The sequence below is a fragment of the Anas platyrhynchos genome, chromosome 3 (assembly GCF_047663525.1).
Source record: "Anas platyrhynchos isolate ZD024472 breed Pekin duck chromosome 3, IASCAAS_PekinDuck_T2T, whole genome shotgun sequence".
Taxonomy (NCBI): domain Eukaryota; kingdom Metazoa; phylum Chordata; class Aves; order Anseriformes; family Anatidae; genus Anas; species Anas platyrhynchos.
The window spans coordinates 50,088,903-50,106,874 of NC_092589.1; the positions used below are offsets into that span (position 1 = coordinate 50,088,903).

Here is a 17,972-nt window from a genome sequence, read left to right on the forward strand (position 1 = left end):
CTTCTGCTTCATACTTCACAACACCCCCAAGGCATGCGTTATCTCAGAGTACCACACATCTTGTTAAGCCTTACATTTTCTGCCATTGATGGACAAGCTTACTGTCAGGGTCTTAGCAGAAATGCTACTTTTATATGTTTATAGCTTTCCCATTGTCTACAGTTCAGTGCTAAGATGCACATCCATTGTGTATTGGATGTGTATAATGGGAAGGCACTTAGACCAAAGTCAAGAAAGGAATCAGTTTAATATTAGATTCCTTTGAAAAACTATAGAAGTTTGAACAGATTTGAGTGCAGAGCTCCTAGTGGGCTGAGATGGCCCAATAGCAACACCAAGACCACAACAAATATTTCAAATTATTTTCTCATGTAAGATAAAATTTCATAATAGATGACACAAATAAAATGAGATTTACAAAGACTGTCTGCAGGTTGACTCATGAATTATCATGTGTACAAAAACTATATATTCGTAAGGCCTCACAAATGTAATCACATGTTTTTCAATTACTTGGCTTTATATATTTCTAATACAAGCTCTTAGAAAATTTGAATTAAATAAATGGACTGTGAAGCTAGAGAAAACAGTTGTTAATTTTCACTTTCTGTTCTTACCTTAACAAGTGATGGGCACAAACCAATTCCTGGAACTAGACACTGACACCTTGAGTGCCAGAATCCACAAACAGAGGCTCTATAAAATGAGATGAACCTAAGCATGGAATTCATTTCTAACTTGTTCCTTGAACATGAGATTGAATAAAATGTTGAAGAGAGCTAGAATTTTGAAGTTTGCAATCATTGGAATGGGCTGTCCAGGGAAGTGGTGGAGTCACCATCCCTGGAGGTCTTAGATGTTGAACTTAGCGATATGGTTTAGTGGAGGACTTCTGAGCATTAGGTCAGAGGTTGGGCTCGATGATCTTGAGGTCTCTTCCAACCTAGACAGTTCTGTGATTCTGTGATTTTTAATTTGAAAAAGTAACACACTTTGTTAATTAAAAACACACATAGTTTGAGCTGTAACTCAAATTGGTTCCTTTTTCTTTACTATCTACCAGGTTTTCATAAACTACATTTTTTTCATATAACAGCTGAGAAGTATGATGCACACTTGATTCTCCACTGGAATTCTCCAGCATATATCACAACATACAGGGGCACATTAAAGTCCTTCTCTATTTGAAAAACATAATTTTTCCACTTCAGTACATGCAAGCATGCTCTGCCTCTTTTTGTTTTGCTGCTTAGAAAAATTCTGACCTCCTGCATATCCAAAAATCAGACTGAAGCCAGAAGGAGCTTATGGTGCATTGTTGTGGTGCATTGTTGTGGCACACAGCTGCAGTAAACATGCTAAATAAAGGTAACACAACACAAGAATCAAAACAAGGTTTACTAATGATCCTTATTTAATAAAAAGCTACAGTAATAACCCCCAAATAGTGCAATAAGACAACTGGGAGCTGTAGTGGTTTGGGGCCATTATTGTTGAGTGCTTTTAATACAGTTCGCAGAAGTAACCTTTCTTTGTTTTCTGTGTGAGCTGGCAGGTTGCCTTTGAAGCAGAAGAACAAAAATATAGTGGGGTCATACAACAACAGTGCCTATTTCTTTTTTTTTATCTTTGCTTTAAATTCCTAGCAGCAAAGAAAGTCAAATTTTGAGAGGAAAAGGGAAAAAAATACAGTATTTTCCACCATATTATAATTATTTAAAGGTAAATGGTACATTGCTGTTTATCACTGATCAATTTGAATATTTTTTGATTTATGCAAAAACTGAAAAGGCCAAAATATCATGATTAACAACAGAATAGACTGACAGGCATGTATGTTCATGTAGGGGAATTAGACACACGGTGGTAATTTCTTCAGGCTAGGTTTTATCTGAATATTATATATATTTAAAAAAAAAAATCCCTTGATTAATAATGTTCTTTTTAGGCAGGTACTGGATATAGAATTTAGAACATGCTACCCTACTTACAATTGTCTGATTTGCATAGCATGCCTTCAGGATGCCTCCTGAGGTAGAAGAGGTGAATATCTATGAAAAATATTTCTTTTTGTTCCTACCCCAGGAGCACTCCAAAATCATGTGGTTTCATAGCTGGAAGGCTTCCAGGTGTGGCTGCTTCTGAGCCTTTTGAAAGCAGGGAAGGAGATGAGAGGAAGAAAAGATACACCATATATTAGATAATAGTATTGTTCTCACTGGCGTTGGTATAATAACATTTTTTATCATTGTTGCAAGCATATTATTGCTTTTAATAAGTTCTAACAGTGATTATGAAGCTGTTCCTATGGTCAGGAGTGATGTGAGAGGAATGATGCTTTCAGGTATGAATAAAAGAGAAGTGAAGGTGTTGGGAGACGGAGGAAAAAGTAAGAGATATTTCAATAGCTTGTTTTATGACAATGGGATTTTAAAGGCATGGGAAAAAAAGGTGGGGGTGGAATTTAAAAGGAAAAATGAAAAGAGAACTTTTGTTTCAGGAGTGCAGCAAAGAGAGTCAAGATGTAAATGTAGTTAGAGGAATGGGGGAAAAAAAAGAATATAGATGGAATGCATATGAAGAGGAACGAGAGGGAGGAGGCCCAGGAAGAGGTGAATTACTGCAGCACAACAATATATCAGACGACAAATACTGAAATGTGTGCTCTGCTTGTGTAGTGACTCTTGATGACATAGAGATGTATGAATTTATATACTAGATGTCAGAAACAGGCAGGTAGGCCCTGATCCTGAGAAGCTGCAATTCAGTGTAGCTCTGCTGGAGAAAACGGAGTTGTGCCCATTTCCATGAGCCCAGGATCTGGCCACATTAGCAAGCAATTTCATCTATAATCAAATCATCATAACACAACCTAATTGTCACATAAGATTAATTCTTCAGCTTCCTTTCTTATTAAAAACTAACAATAAGCCCTACCAAATCTGTGTCTTAGAAGTAGTAAATAAATGAAGCATTCATCAGCAATAAGTGCTTATTCTAAAGAAATAGACCATTTGTACTGCAGTCATTAATTCCAGAAACTGAGCCAGGTTAGAGTTCTTCTTAAAAAAGACATGTCAGTAGGTTTGGAGACCTCCTAGTGGTACTTGGAGGGACTGGATCATGCTTTTCTGAGATGTCAAGAAGCCTTTGTTCCTGCCAACACTGGCACTTAGGTGCACAGTGTTGATTTGTCTTCTTGCAGTGGATCTTTTGAATCCAGACTGGATTGTGGATGTGTTTTAGTTGAGCATAAAATGTCATTATACAGAGGTCTATTCTACTCCCATGTTGTGCACAAGTTCCAGCTTGGAGTGGTCCTTCTGAACTTGCACATGTGCATATGTTTTTTTCTCTGGGTTTTAAGGATTACGTCTGCTTTGCTGACTATGTTGAGAAAGGAGTGAAGGACTGGGCTTTGGTTTAGTGCAATCTGTTGTTTTGCCCAAATTGTAATCCCCTGTCATGATCCTTCTTCAGCAAGAACAAGCCTTTCTTGCTCCAGCTTGGAGCTTCTCATCTCAGGGACCTGGGATTCCCAAAGGCAAATCTTGCCAGTAAAGACAGAGGTGAAGAAGACATTGAGTACCTTGTCTTTTTCCATGTTTTTTGTCACCATATACACTGCACTGATTCAGCAGTGGGCCCTCATTTTTCTTGGTCTTCCTTTTGTTGGTGATATACCTGTAGAAGTCCTTGATGGCTTTCATGTTACTTATCATATTAAACTCTAGGTGGGTTTTATCTTTCCTAACCCCATCACTGCATCCTTGGACAATATCCCTATACTCCTCCCGAATCCTGCTCCTGCCTCTTACACTGCCTCTTACATGCTTCCTTTTTATTTCCAAGTTTAACCAGGAGATCCTTGTTCATCAGGCAGGTCTGCTATTACTTTTGTTTGACTTCCTGATGGTTAAGATGGACCACTGAGTTTTAAGGAGGTGATCCTTGAACAGCAACCAAGTCTTCTGTATCCTTTTTTTTTTTTTTTTTTTTTTCCCAGGGCCAGCTCCCATGGGATTTTTCCAAGCAGACCCCTGAACAGACCAAAGTATGTTCTCCTGAGGTCAAATCTTGTGGTTCAATTTTTTTGCCTTACTCCCTCGTCTCAGGATCCTGAACACCATCATGCTATATTCACTGCAGCCTAGTCTGTCTTCAGTCTTCACAACTGCAACCAGTTCTTCCTTGATGGAAGTATGAGAACTGTGTCCCCTTTTGGGCTTATTCTTTACTTGTGCCAGGGAATTGTCATCAGTACACCCCAGAAACCTGAATTGCTTGTGCCTTGCAGTGTTTGCCCTCCCAGGCAACTGAAAAAATATAGTTCATGTTGGCTGATCCATAGATATTTCAGAAATTCAAAGAAAAGAAAAAGAATTATGGAGTTGTAAAATTATTTTTGATAAATAAGCAAGATTTATGGAATGTATTTTTTTTAGACAGAGATTTTGCTACTTGTCAGTATATGCCAATATATGACAACATTTGTTGATTTTATATATGTGTAAATCTATTTGGATTCTTAATGTAGAATTTCTGTTTCTCAAATGTTTAGTGCATGGTTCGTCAGAAGGGTGCAGAAGTAGGTGCCAAATAGTTTGCATTTCCTGTAAACCAACTAACATCATGAGCTTACATTTCAGAGATCATTTTTGGTGGTTTAGATAATTACACTACAAAAATGTCTAGGATCAACAAACCAGAACAAGATCCATTTGAAAGGTCAGACAAGAAGTCACATTAATAACTAGGTATATACTCTGTGAACACAATTAGCACAAACTGTATAACTTTAAAAACTGTCTTTTTTTTCGGAAGAAAATTACTTGAAACCTCGTACCCAGCCTTTGCAGTGAAAACAAGGAATATAAATTGAGGGATCCTTAATGGGAGCTCTGGGTTGTGACCGGGGACTCACGGCATGAACCAGCCCAGCTATCATTGATTTTTGATCAGCAAGCTGTGTTTCTTGAGAAGCTACCTGCTTTTCTTCCTTGACAGATGAAGCGTGATATTTTCATTATTATTCCAATGCATTCTTCAGCAGTGTTTGCAGGATATTTTGCACAGATGATGCCTCATTCAGGAAAACCAGATCTGAAGATTTTCAAAATTTCTTGCAATTTCTTTCTTGTTTCTCTTTGAAACTTTTTTTTTTTTTAATTATCATTATTTTAATTCATTCATTTTTTCAGATGAGTTGGAATTGCAGAGCCTGAGTCTAAATCTATCCTTCAGAGCTTAGAGTTGATGGTATCCTGCTGTTTGGCTGCATCTAACTGTAGACTGAGGCTTAACACGAAATTTTAATCTGTTTTTGCAACTTGCTCAAAGTTTCCCTGTGTCATTCAGTGTAAATATTCAGGCTCAGAAACACCTCTAATTGGAATCACCTAATGCAGCTTTTTTTTTTTTTTTTCTTCAGCATTCATGCTCTGAATTTGAACCAAGCAGAGTATACCTCCATGCTCAGTTGTTGAACTGGATGGTATCGGTCTTTGAAGGGAGCACAGGCTGGCTTTGGTGACTGTAGATTCAGTTACTCCCTAATTTTAAAGGATTCACTTGTTCAAAAGACAAACACAAACCAGAAGCAGAATCTTGTTTTAATACTATCCCCCTCCCCAAGTCCCCTACCCTCCAAAAACAATGTCTCAGGAAGAGGTCCTAATGTTGTGCTTAATCTAGTTACTATGAGGAAACATTGCTGGAGCCATGTGCAGTAGGTTGGCATTCCCTTAAAAGAAACAAATGCATTTGTTCATTATTTTTTGCTCTGCCTGACATATAGGCTATGTGACTGTTTATAGTCATAAAAAGCAATGGTTATACCTAGGAGATAATGTGAAGGCAACAAAATGCTTAAAACAGCACCATAGTTATCTGAGATACATTATTTATGCTATTTTATTTGCTAGATTGTCATATTTATGCTCTTTTTATGGAGCTTCAGCTGTTGCCAGATTCAAGAGAAGTAAGATGCGATGTCCTTGAAACAAGGAGCACCCCTTGTTCCTTTTTATGAGTTTTAATGCATCTGAATACTGTTTCTTTATGAGACTGTCTTGTCAGGACTAGTTTTGCATGTATCAGATGTATTAGCTGTTAGTAACCCTGGACTGGATCTTAGCTGTTGACTATGATTTTTTCAGAATCTTTCTCATTTGCAAAAGCTTAGACCTTCTATATTGATTCCTGTTTCACTGCTGCCATCTTTTGAAAAATGTTAGTATTGCTAGGTGGGCTTTTTTTTTTTAGTTTTAACCTGGCAATCAGGACGTGAATGAAATGCACGCTTTGTTTGTCTTATTGTTTGAGGGTGTATTAATTGAACTCCAAAGATGCTACAGACAGAGGTAAAGGGACAGGCAGTAAAATTTGTTCCTCATGACATTCCTTGTGAACAGGTGCATGCATTCAGCAATAACATCTTTTTCAAACTTGAGAGAAGTGATACATTACTGTAACTTCCAACCACTTTGTTGAAAAAGTCAACTTTGACATCACACATGTAAAGTGACACATATTCTACAGTAAAAATATTTTGCAATGCTATGCTGTTATGCATGCTATACAATTCTATGTCTCTGTTTCTAAAGGCATCTCAGGGTAACTGTGATTTTCCCTCTCTGCATCATTGCTCCTTATAAATAATGCTTCCTTTCACACAAAATTTTACTTCATATTCTTGCTTGTATCGAGTGAAGTAGTGACAACATATATGCTATAGCTTTTTTACTTGAGATCATAACTCATGCTCTGACTTCATGTGTTCTAAGGTAAATGTAGCATTGTTCCATTAGAGCTACAGTTGATTTCTGTTAGTGTTAGTGGGAGGGGTGGAGAGATATACCATGTAATTTTAATATGTGCCTATATGTACTATGCATTTAGAGGTTTGGTTATAATCTGCTAGATTAAAGTATTTTTAAAACGTCACATTTAGATACATATTTTGGCTGCCTTAAAAATTTTCCTTATACTCATTAAATGACAAATTGGCAATAATTGTTTGCTTCCAGTGTTTCCTCATAGAAATACCTTGTAAATTATTATGGAAATCCTTTGTAAAAATCTAAGTTTACCTGCATCTGCTTCACATTTTCTTAGTCATTCAGGCATAAAAATACCCCAAATTATACACTAAATATGTATAGTTAGCTGTCTGTACCACTTCAGTTACTTCAATGGGAACAGAATTACACCGATGAACAATTGCTTTTTTATCTCCAGAGGTGCCAGCAAGAACATAATATTGAATTTAATTTCCTTGTCATGTCTGTACTACAGTGAAGTAAGGACTCTCTCTACTTGTGCACCCTCAAGCCAGATCCAAGTGGTGCTGAAACATCCACCTAGCATAGTGCAGCATCGTGCAGAGCCAGTAGTCCAGGTCCCAAACACACTGTTGCTGCATTAGCCACAGATTATTGACCTGGCTGTGAGATTTGCAGCAGGACTAGCTTAAAGCTTCTCAAGTGTAAACTGTACATAAAACTCCTTCTTCTTTTGGTTTTGCCACCAAAAGAAGAAGGAAGGGGCTAGACAACAGCTGCATGGGAATGGGAAGGCAGAGGGGAGATCTGGATACACAAGGGTGAAGAGCAGAGGATGATGCCTGACTCTGACCAGGCATCTGATTCTGAGGAATTTGTCCCAATGGCAGCAGCTATTTCTGGAGTTAGGGAGTGTTCCTCTAAGCAGCGATGTTTAACATCTGAGGACTTGTCACAGTCCCTGTAGTATGATGAACTGGAAGCCTGGCTCTTTCCTTAGCTGTCTGCAGCTCTGGCACAGGTGAGGTAAACAAGAGGGACATGAGCATCTTGCTGTGTTTAGCAGCCTGATGCTGTATGCAGCTCCCTACTTTTCTTAGGCTAGTTTGACTTCCTTTTCCAGAGGTAGTTTGGTCATCATCATTCTGGGCATCTCTTCCCAGTGCTGCAGGGCACAGGATTGTTCTTCTCACAGTAAAAGCTGTACAAATGCTAGAGCTGTCTATTTCTGTCCAGAGAACTAAATCCGTGGTCCACTTTGAAAATCTTGTGGTGTTTGAACTCATGTTTGCTTGGGTAGTCAGCTGTCAGTTGAGATTCTTCAGCAATCACAAGATCTGACTCTATTATGTACACATAATAGCACCACAAACAACAGGGTTTTGTATTGTCAATATACCACATATTTTTGTTACAATTTCTGCTTTACAGACTTTTCATTCTTATTACTGGAATAGGCCAGTAAGTCTCACATCCCATCCACATACTAAGAACAAGATTGTGCAATACCTTTGTGTGTAGGCATGTAGCAGAGTAATCTGCTGAATCTCCTGAAGAGTATCATCCCTTCTTCTACAGGTGTCTGAAGTAATTTCACCTCAAAGAAGCACCAGGGCTCCTCCCAGCTTCTTACTTATGTTCTGTCCTTTGCAGCACTTGGAGCACAGGGCAATTCAAAAGGGATGATGGCTGATCATCCACATCAATCAGCAAACAGGAGATCTGGGGAGGTCTCAGAGAGGTTCTCTGAGCTTATGTTGTCCATCTTCAGGTTAATGCAGCCTGATGCAAGACAAGCTCCAGGAAAGTCTGCCTGTCTGCAAACACAAACTCATCAGCATTCACCGAAGAGTCCCGGGGTGCACATGCTGTCATTTAGATCTCAGGGAACGAGCCCATGGGTTGTTTTGTAGAAGTTAGGAGGGAGGCTTTCACTTTTAGATTCAAAAGAAAAACATTGAAAATTCTAAGACATTTTGACGCAGACCTGCATTTAAAGCTTTTAATGTTTATAGAAAATTGCTTCTTATAATATTGATGGCAAATCGCTCTTGGATTGCAAAAGCTGCACAGAGACTGCAACTATATTTTTGATACCGTGTTTTGACAGATTGTCATGCTCCTCACAAAAGTTTAATTTTAGAGGAAATGTGCATAGTAAGTATGTGTATTTTATTGTAAGGAAAAAGACCAAAATTGCTCTGCAAGTACTACCATGCTTTATATCTGATAGAGCTGGTGTCATTAAAAATGAATACTTTTTCTACTGTGGCATTTATCTTCATTGTAGTATTTGTGGGTTTTCTATAACTGACAATTGGCAAAGCCACAAATCCTAAGTAAATGTAGCTACTGCAGATGGTAAATATTCTGTTTTTAAAGGTTCTTGCTGTAAGCACAAGAAATACCAAAAGACAGGGTACGGGGCTGAAGGTCTCACACTTGATCCTGGATAATAAAAAGTGCCAGAAGCAAAGTCAATCCAAAACCTGTATTTCACAGCAGTAGTACAGCAAAGAGTATGACATTTATTTTGTGTGTTTGTGTCTGTATTTTTATTTTTATTTATTAAGCACTAATTGACTTAAGATGGAAATAGGTAATAAAATATATAGTTTCAAAATTAAAAATGCTTGATCTGTATTTATGGAGGTTTGAACTCTAGTCAGGAATCAGACTGCTCTCCTACTCAAAATATATACTATACGTTAAAAACTTCTCTAGTCAAATTTGGTGTCGGGACATTTTTTCACAAAGCCACAGAATTGCAGACTAGTTAAGGTTGGAAGGGACCTCTGGAGCTCATGTGGTCCATCCCCCCTGCTCAAGCAGGGCCACTTGGAGCATGTTGTGCATGTGGCTTTTGAAGATCTCCAATGAGGGAGACCCTACAGCCTCTCTGGGCAACCTGTGCCAGTGCCCCATCGTCCGCACAGTATAGGAGTGCTTCCTGATGTTCCGACAGAACCTCTTGTGAACCAGTTTTGTGCCCATTGCCTCACGTCCTGGCACTGGGCATCCCTGTGAAAAGAGCCTATCTCCTTGCTCTTTGCACTCTCCCTTCAGGTATTTATACACGTTAATGAGACCCCTCAAGCCTTCCCTTTCTCTAGGTTGAACAGCCCTAGCTCGCTCAGCCGTACCTCACAGGAGAAGTGCTCCATCACCTTCACAGTCGTTCACTGGGCTCTCTCCAGTATACCCATGTCTCTTGTATTGATTGGAGAGTCCAGAACTGGACAGAGTATTCCAGGTGTGGCCTTAACAGCACTGAGTAGAGGGGGAGAGATCACCCTCCCTCAACCTTTTGGCAATATTTTGCTTAGTACAGCCCAGTATACCCTTAGTTTTCTTGGGAACAAGGGCATATTTTTTCACCAATAATACCTCTTCTGTAGGTATGTATTACTCACTATGAGATTACAATTTATACTTTGTAAAGTGCAATCTAATACTGTATTTTTCTACACTATAAAGAGAGATTACATTGGGTATTATTGGCTGCATCATTCTATACATGACTCATTGATAGCTTTGGTTTCCCTTAAGGCATGCTCATATTTTCACTAATAAATCCTTGCCCCAGTCAGCAGCCTATAGTTTGACTGCAAAAGCTCATCTAGAATTGAACCTTGGTGCATTATAAACTTTTACATTTTCAAGGTTTTTTTTGACCAGGTGATCATGTTGTCTGGTGAAAAAATGGATTTTTTTGCCTTTCCAGTGTTACTATCCAATAAATCATTCTCAATGTTTTTTTAAAAAATCCAATTAAAAAAAAATCCTGCTAGTCTGATTAATATATATATATTCGCTATATACAAATTAAACAATTAATCACAAATTAATCATATATATCTTAGATTATACTTTACTTGCTTTGTATTCTCTTAACAATATGCTGTAGACTCCTCCCATTACAATAGGTCTTCATATTTCTTTTTTAGCAGCTCATTTAATAATAAAATTAATGCTTGTAATCTATGGTTTATTTCTCCTTCAGCGTGAATTATGATAGTAATGTGGTACACTTCTGTTTTGCTTAGGGAGGGTGGGATGACTTGGTTTTAGAGGAAGGAGTATGTAGAGATGTTGAAGGTTGATTTCTTAAAATACATTTTCCTGAAAAAGCAAGATAAAAGTTGTAATCCCTGCATTTTAAATGAAGGGTGAGTGATGTGTAATTTTTGTTTGTTCATACAGTCATGGTTTTGAGGGACCTTGGCCTCTCTTGCATTCTAGTTTTATGCTACTGACAGAAAGCTACAGCAGTGATGGAAGTGTTGATCCTGCCTTCATTCAATAGATTTAATTTTCGTGACTCCCATCTGTAGCAACTGACCCAGACAGACAGTACTGAATGAATGAGGGAAGATCAAGGAAAAAAGACAAAGGAACAGAGAAGACAAAACAATTTTTATAATATTGCTAGTCAATATATTCTCAGTGACAATAGGTTGTATCAGAAGGAACTGATTTCATTCTTTGACGAAATTCTAAGTTTGATAAGAAAGAGTAATTGCAAAAAAAATCAATTTCATATATTGTATGACTTCAATCTACAGAATATTCTGATAAGGAAATCACCACCATAACACATCCATAAAGAGTTTTAGGGGACTGGGTTCCAATTGCAATGTTTCGGACATGTGCAGCAGCATTGTCTCATCACTGTCGGATGGTATAGTATGCATGCCTCCCTGGTTGGTCGTTGTGTGGATTACAAACTGACAGATCACAGAAAGCAGTCTTTCTGTAAAGACTGCATGATCAGCAGGGTATTGCTAGCAGCATTCAGCAGGGACTGATAGCATACCTGTCACAATTCAGTACTTGACAGTGATCCAGAAGTAAATAAAAAGACTCTGCTGATACAGCACAGCAATGACACAAAGATTAGTCAAATATAATTAATGTCAAAAGCAAGTCCCTAGAAAAGTGCTATGAATATGATTTGGGGCTGGACAGAGGGAGTAACAGAATGGCTTATCCAGTGAGAAACTTAGTGTCTCTGCTTAGGTTAAAGAAGATTCAGGGGTATCATAGAATCATAGAATCATAGAATATCCTGAGTTGGAAGGGACCCTTAAGGATCATCAAGTCCAACTCTTGACACTGCACAGGTCTACCCAAAAGTTCAGACCATGTGACTAAGTGCACAGTCCAATCTCTTCTTAAACTCAGTCAGGCTCGGTGCATGATAGTATATAGGTACTTTTGCAGAAAGAAAATAGGAGATACTGAAAGATATTTTCGCAGATAATTGTGAAGCAGAAAGTAGTGTCTGGAAGCTGAATCCAGGGAGAGTCAAAGTAGATGTTAGTTACAATTTTTAACAATGATTTGGAGGGCCATTAAGACACAGTGCCAGAGGCATGAGTGGGTCTTTCTTCACTTGATGTCTTTAATGTGGACTTCAGTGTCTGTTTTGGACAACACTTGGACAAACCATATGTCACAAACAGTTTTCAGTCTAGCTAATAGTGCTAACTGTAGGAGGGAAAACATGGCAGCCTGGATTTCAACATAGACTGCAGAAATCTGGTAAGAAATCTGTGCCCACACTTGAGCTGTCAGCTTACGAAGTCCCTAGTAGTGTACCCATGGTGCCGCAACTTAAACCTCAGCTATAACTACCTCATTGCAACCTTGCCTTCATTTTGCTGTGTAGACACAAGAGGAGGTGAGAGTGAAAAAGACAAGCAATATCTGAGTAGAAGAGTAACTTAAAAGTAACAGTATGGAGCCAAAACTTGAGGCTTCATGTGGGAATTCATGAATGGGAGTATTGTATTGACGTTGGAAGAGAGATAATTTGAAATTAAAAGAATTACAGGGAGAGATGATCAGTGTTAGAGACGAAAGAAGAGATACGTGGAGTAGGCAAGAGAATGAGAGGTGTGGTGCTTAATCCCCCAAAATGCAAATCTTACAAATGTTGAGAAAAAAGAAATGGCAAAATCCTTCTTCCAAAAACCAATTCAGCATATAAATGACAAACTCATTTTCCTTTCCTTAAAAATTAGAGCTATATTCTGTTTCCTCTTCCAAACTTGAAACTTTATGAATGGTCTGGTCAGGAATAATGGTTTCATCATCGCAGGTTTCTTTCAGCATCACTCTTGGCGCTGCACATATCAGCCGTGGGGTACAAATTCCATTGAACAGGCCAGAGTTTGGACGGATTTTACCTTCTGTTTGAGTGATGATAAAGATAGGAGGATTTTTAAAACAGGATTTGGATCCCTGTTGAGACTTTTTATACATTCTGTTTTGAGATCACTTGTATTCAGAATTTCTGCTTAGGCCTATCTTATACATTTTTACAGATATTCAAAAGCCCGTAGTAGCATACTTACAGGTTATATATTTATTCCAGTGCCCAAATCCCTCAAGTGCTTTGGGGATTTCCCTGCTAATCCTCATTTTAATGCGTAAACCTAGAGGGTAGGTTTCAGACCTTTGGGATTTATTCTTTGTGCTAGTTGCTTTCTAGCTGAAGAATCTTTCAAGGGTAACAACAGTAAGTTCTACATTCACTATTCTTGAACAATTTATGTTATCACTGTAATCTGCCAACCTTTCGGCAAATAAAGGGAAAGAAAGTGTGACTGTTGTTATTAATTACACTATTTATAGTATTTTTTAAACACATACTAATATTAAATTTATGCAGAAGCATTAAATCCTGACTGAAAAACTTAAATCCTTATATTTCCAAAGGCAAAATAACTGTATTAATATTAATGAAGCTACAAAATAGAAGTTAAATGACAGCACTTTTGCAATTGCTGTATTTCATTACTGAAACTTTATTATATTTTTCATGTCTGGATGTAAAAAATGAATGGAGCTATCGCAAACTGCTTTGTTGTAAATGACCTACGTTTTCTTTATGATGCATGCTTTGCCATAAAATGGGAGTGCTTAATGCATTTCTGTGGGGAGATGCCTATTTATTCTGACAAACCGATCAGCCTCCAGGGTGGTCTTTTGCCACAGAACTGATTTTACGACTCATCCATTATCTAATAAGAGGTGAAGTGAGTATCCTGGCTCACCAAAAAAATCAGGCTTTGTTCCATCACAAGCGTATGACAGGGTCACTCACAGACTTACTTTCAAGATATAAAATTGATAGTGGAAGGCCCAGTTTACACTGTCATACACGCTTCCAGTACAGAAAGCCTGTGGGGAAAACATTGGTAAACAACACTTTGATCTTACTCCTGAGCACTTTTTTAAGTGGCAATTTTAAAGGCAAGTACAGAGAGTGACCTCTATAGTGAGAAAATGCATTTCACACCTTTAAGTAATATAACATGAGTTTATTAATTTTATTGTTATCATAAATGTCAATGCAACCTAAACTACACTGTTAGACAGCTGGAATGTCTTTACAAAATATGTCCTGTTTGTTGTTGTTGTTGTTGTTGTTGTGTGGTTGGTTGGTTTGGTTTGGTTTTGTTGTTTTTTTCCCCCTTTCTTTCTTTCTTCAGCATATCCTCCTTTTCAATATTTATGAAATGTTTAAAATTGTAATTGCAAAAGTGAAAGACTGGAGTGAGGAGAGGAAACTGAGGCATTCTGTGGTAAGGCAGTGGTATAGTAAGTGTATACAAAACCCTTTCAGACAAACGTTTTCAGCCAGATATGTTTATAAGGAAATAAAGTTAGGAAAGTAAAAGAGAATAGAACACACAGTAAGAAATATGGTTAAACCTGGCTATAACCGTCATTGATAAGTGATAAGTTTTGAGATATTAGGTATCCAGACAGAGAGTACACACATCTCTATATGTCTGGGCAATGTTTAACATAGATGAAACTTTGGGATGCGGTGCAAATTGTTGTAATTACAATAATGCAACCTTTCATATAACATACCTTGCAGAAGTGCCTTCATTGTTAAGCTGTTTGCTAAGAAACACAAATGAATTAACAGATCAATGTCAGATGAAGTAAAATAAAAGATTTAAAATCATTGACAAAATAGTTAGAGAAGTGACAAGAAAGCAAACAAATGATTTGGTTCATTATCTCTAGAAGCTGGAACACCCACTCCGTTTCCCCACTCCAAATTTCCCTGACTTTCTGAATAACAGAGTCAACCCTTTTAGACTCGCACAATGTTTCTTTTCACAAAAGCACAGTTTCTTTAGCATGACAATGAAATACGATTTTCAGTAGTTCTTAGAAAAGTGACAATAAGGCTTGAAGGAGTTCAAAATGAAAATGCAAAAGATGGAATTTGTGGCAGACAAATGTTCCAGTGTCATGTCCTGATATCCTTTATTCGTTACTGGTGAATGCAGCTCTGCATCAAAAATCAAGGCTGTTTTATCAGTCTTGCTTATAATGCCAGTCAGAACAGCTTACTGCTGAGAGTCTGGGCTGGCATCATGACATGGCTTTAAAAAAGTATTAAGAGAGACCCATTTTACATTATTGACTTTTCCTCTTACCTGCAAGGACACAGAATTTAATGCAGCATTGATGAGTCAAAGATTTTGACACATGTCAAGACAGATATCTTCATTTTAGAGTTTAAAAAAGGCATTGAACTTGATACATACGTACCAGTTTAGGGAGCAGTGGCAGCTCAGGATAAGGCAGGGACAATTGTTTTACTCATCTGCTAAAGACATTACATTACTTTTGAATGAGCTCTTATGTAAAGAACAATGTAATTTAAGGAGGATGAAACCAGAACAATTGCAAGAAATGTAATAAGGGTCTAGAGGGAGTCCTTTAAAACCCGTGTGATGTAACCTGTCATTGTATTCTTACTATGGATTTTTTTAAACCATTCTACAAAAGTCCATGGCAAGGGTATAATTTCCTAGAAAATGGCATTTCATATAACCTATATAAAGTGATCATGTCGCAGTAAATTCAGTAACAGCTTTCCATAGAGAATGCATTAGATTCAGAACTATGAATGGACTGCTTACATTGGTAAACACTATAGAGCAGAACTACTTGTTTCAGGCAGCGCCCTTTTTGTATAAATAGATTTCACTGCAGCACAAACACACGCAGAAGTATCTAGAATGACTTTATGTCCTTAAATCGACCATGTAGCAAAATCTCATTTTTAATAATGGCATTTATTTTACTTCACCAAAGAAATGTATAATAATAACTGCAGAATTGTTGTGTTAATGATCAGATTGCATAATAAGATGCACAATTAGGAGGATTATGGGAATTTAATGGGATGAGAAGGGCAAGAGATCATCTGCTATATGACTCTTCACAGTTGTACTCTGCTGTCTATGTCCCTAATGTGTTTTTATCACTTGTGTGCTTTGGTTTGTTTTCCAGTTTGTGTTCTGCCGTGAATGTAAAGAAGAATACCATGAAGGGGAATGCAGCTCTCTCCTCAGCACACAGGGAGCCATGGCCCAGAAGGTAAGCATCCCCACAACTCATTACATCCTGATCATTATCCTTGGTCCAACTAGAACGACATTTGTCGGATGGGTCCTAATTATAATCCCAAGCAAAAGCAATTATGTTCATACTGAATTCTCTAGCCATTGGAGTTGGCTTTTTGGTGGATTTCAGATGCTCTGATTAATAGAGTAACTGAATTCTGCCAGGAACACACTGAGCTCTACCATCAGGTGCCAAAGAAAAAGCCTTCCCAATGGGCTTTTTGGGTTGTCTCTATTCAACATGAACACCTTTGAAAGGCTTTCTGTAGTTTTCCTGTCTTGCAGCTTGTACTCAATGCACCAGTCAGGAAATCACATGGGTTTGGACTAAGTAATAGATTTTATGCATCATGTGCAGAAAATGCTGTTGGTAATTTATGTTGTAGTTTAGAGAAATAAAAAAAATGGATTGTGTAGACTAGAAGCTGTTAGGTGATAATCATTCTAAGCTGCTCCATAATTTTGCAGCTATTGTAGCTATAGCCCTGGACAGGAAATAGTTTTTCTCTCCCAACATTTCTCTTTGTTTGAGATTGGAGTTTCCCTGCTCTCCATGATAAGTGAATCACAGCCTCTCACAGAAGAGAACGAGAGAGAGGGAGAGCGAGAGCAAAGAACAGGAGTGATTCACCCTAAGTACCTCACACCTTGATGGCCTGGGTGCTCTCCTAGGGAGTAAAAAACTGTAAGAAAATGGAGATGTCTGGCATGTTTAATGCTAAAAGGAAATGCTAACCCTGAAACCGAGGCAGTCCAACATGGCAGCTGCAGGATTGTGGGCAGGTGCTGACAAGGTTTATGGCCAGCTCCCAAAAAGGCATACCCAGCTTCTGTCAGTGCCTGCAGACAGGCTCTGTCTGAGGATGGCTTCTGGGGCCTCTTACTCGTCAAATGTAGAGATTGGGATGGAGCTGGGGACATACTAAGAGTCTTTGTCATGTGTTTCCATAGAATCATAGGATCACAGAATGGGTTGGGTTGGAAGGGATCTTAAAGATCATCTAATTCCAAAATCCCTGCCATGGGCAGGGAAACCTTCCACTATTGCACCAGGCAACCTCTGTAGAGATTTTTCTTTTTAACCTTTCTTAGTGAAGCTCTTCTACTTTATAAAAGAGAATCAATGCTCATTGAGCCAGAATTAAACAGCTGGTATCGTGGCAGGCAGGGCATCTACCTCCGGTGCCCTGGAAGATGTATACTGTACAAGACCCAAAAACTGCCTAGTACCCCGTCTCTGAGAGATTTCAGTTATCAATGCCTAGAGAAGAGTTCAAGAGCATAATGATGTCCCATTCCCTGAATATTTTCCACTCTCTATTAATAGACTTGTGATTCGGGTGTGGATTTTTGCATATACCAGCTATCAGCAAAGTTTTACTCCATGAATTTGTGCAACCCCTTTTTTGAAGACATATATATGCTTCTAGCATTTATGTTACTCTGCAAGGAAGAGATTTGCAGCTTAAATATCTTCTATGAGGAATAATCTTTATTGTTTGAAGCAACCTTAAAAAAAGTGTTCCAGCTTCCATTCATACTTATGTAAAAACAAAACAGCTTCAAAAGAGACATTGAGAGATACTTAAGTTAAAGTATCCAGTAGCCTGGTAAAGTAGAAGACCAAAGCTGAGTGTCTTATCTGAATTAAGCACAGCTAGAAATTGAATACCTCCCAACATGAGCAGTGAGCCCTATGTCCACTAAGCTATTTATGTCAGTTTTGCCTAGAGTACTGAAAGCCTTGAGC

The 17,972-nt window shown here is 38.1% G+C and overlaps 1 protein-coding gene across 2 annotated transcripts in view; it reads left to right on the top strand.

Annotated features, from left to right (window-relative positions):
* Nucleotides 1-17,972, top strand: part of PRKN (parkin RBR E3 ubiquitin protein ligase) — a 765,547-nt gene that overhangs the window by 731,814 nt on the left and 15,761 nt on the right. For both annotated transcript variants that reach the window (XM_038177503.2, XM_038177504.2), the window contains exon 10: nucleotides 16,110-16,196. In XM_038177503.2, the coding sequence (XP_038033431.1) occupies nucleotides 16,110-16,196 (87 nt within the window). The remainder of the gene's footprint in view (nucleotides 1-16,109; nucleotides 16,197-17,972) is intronic.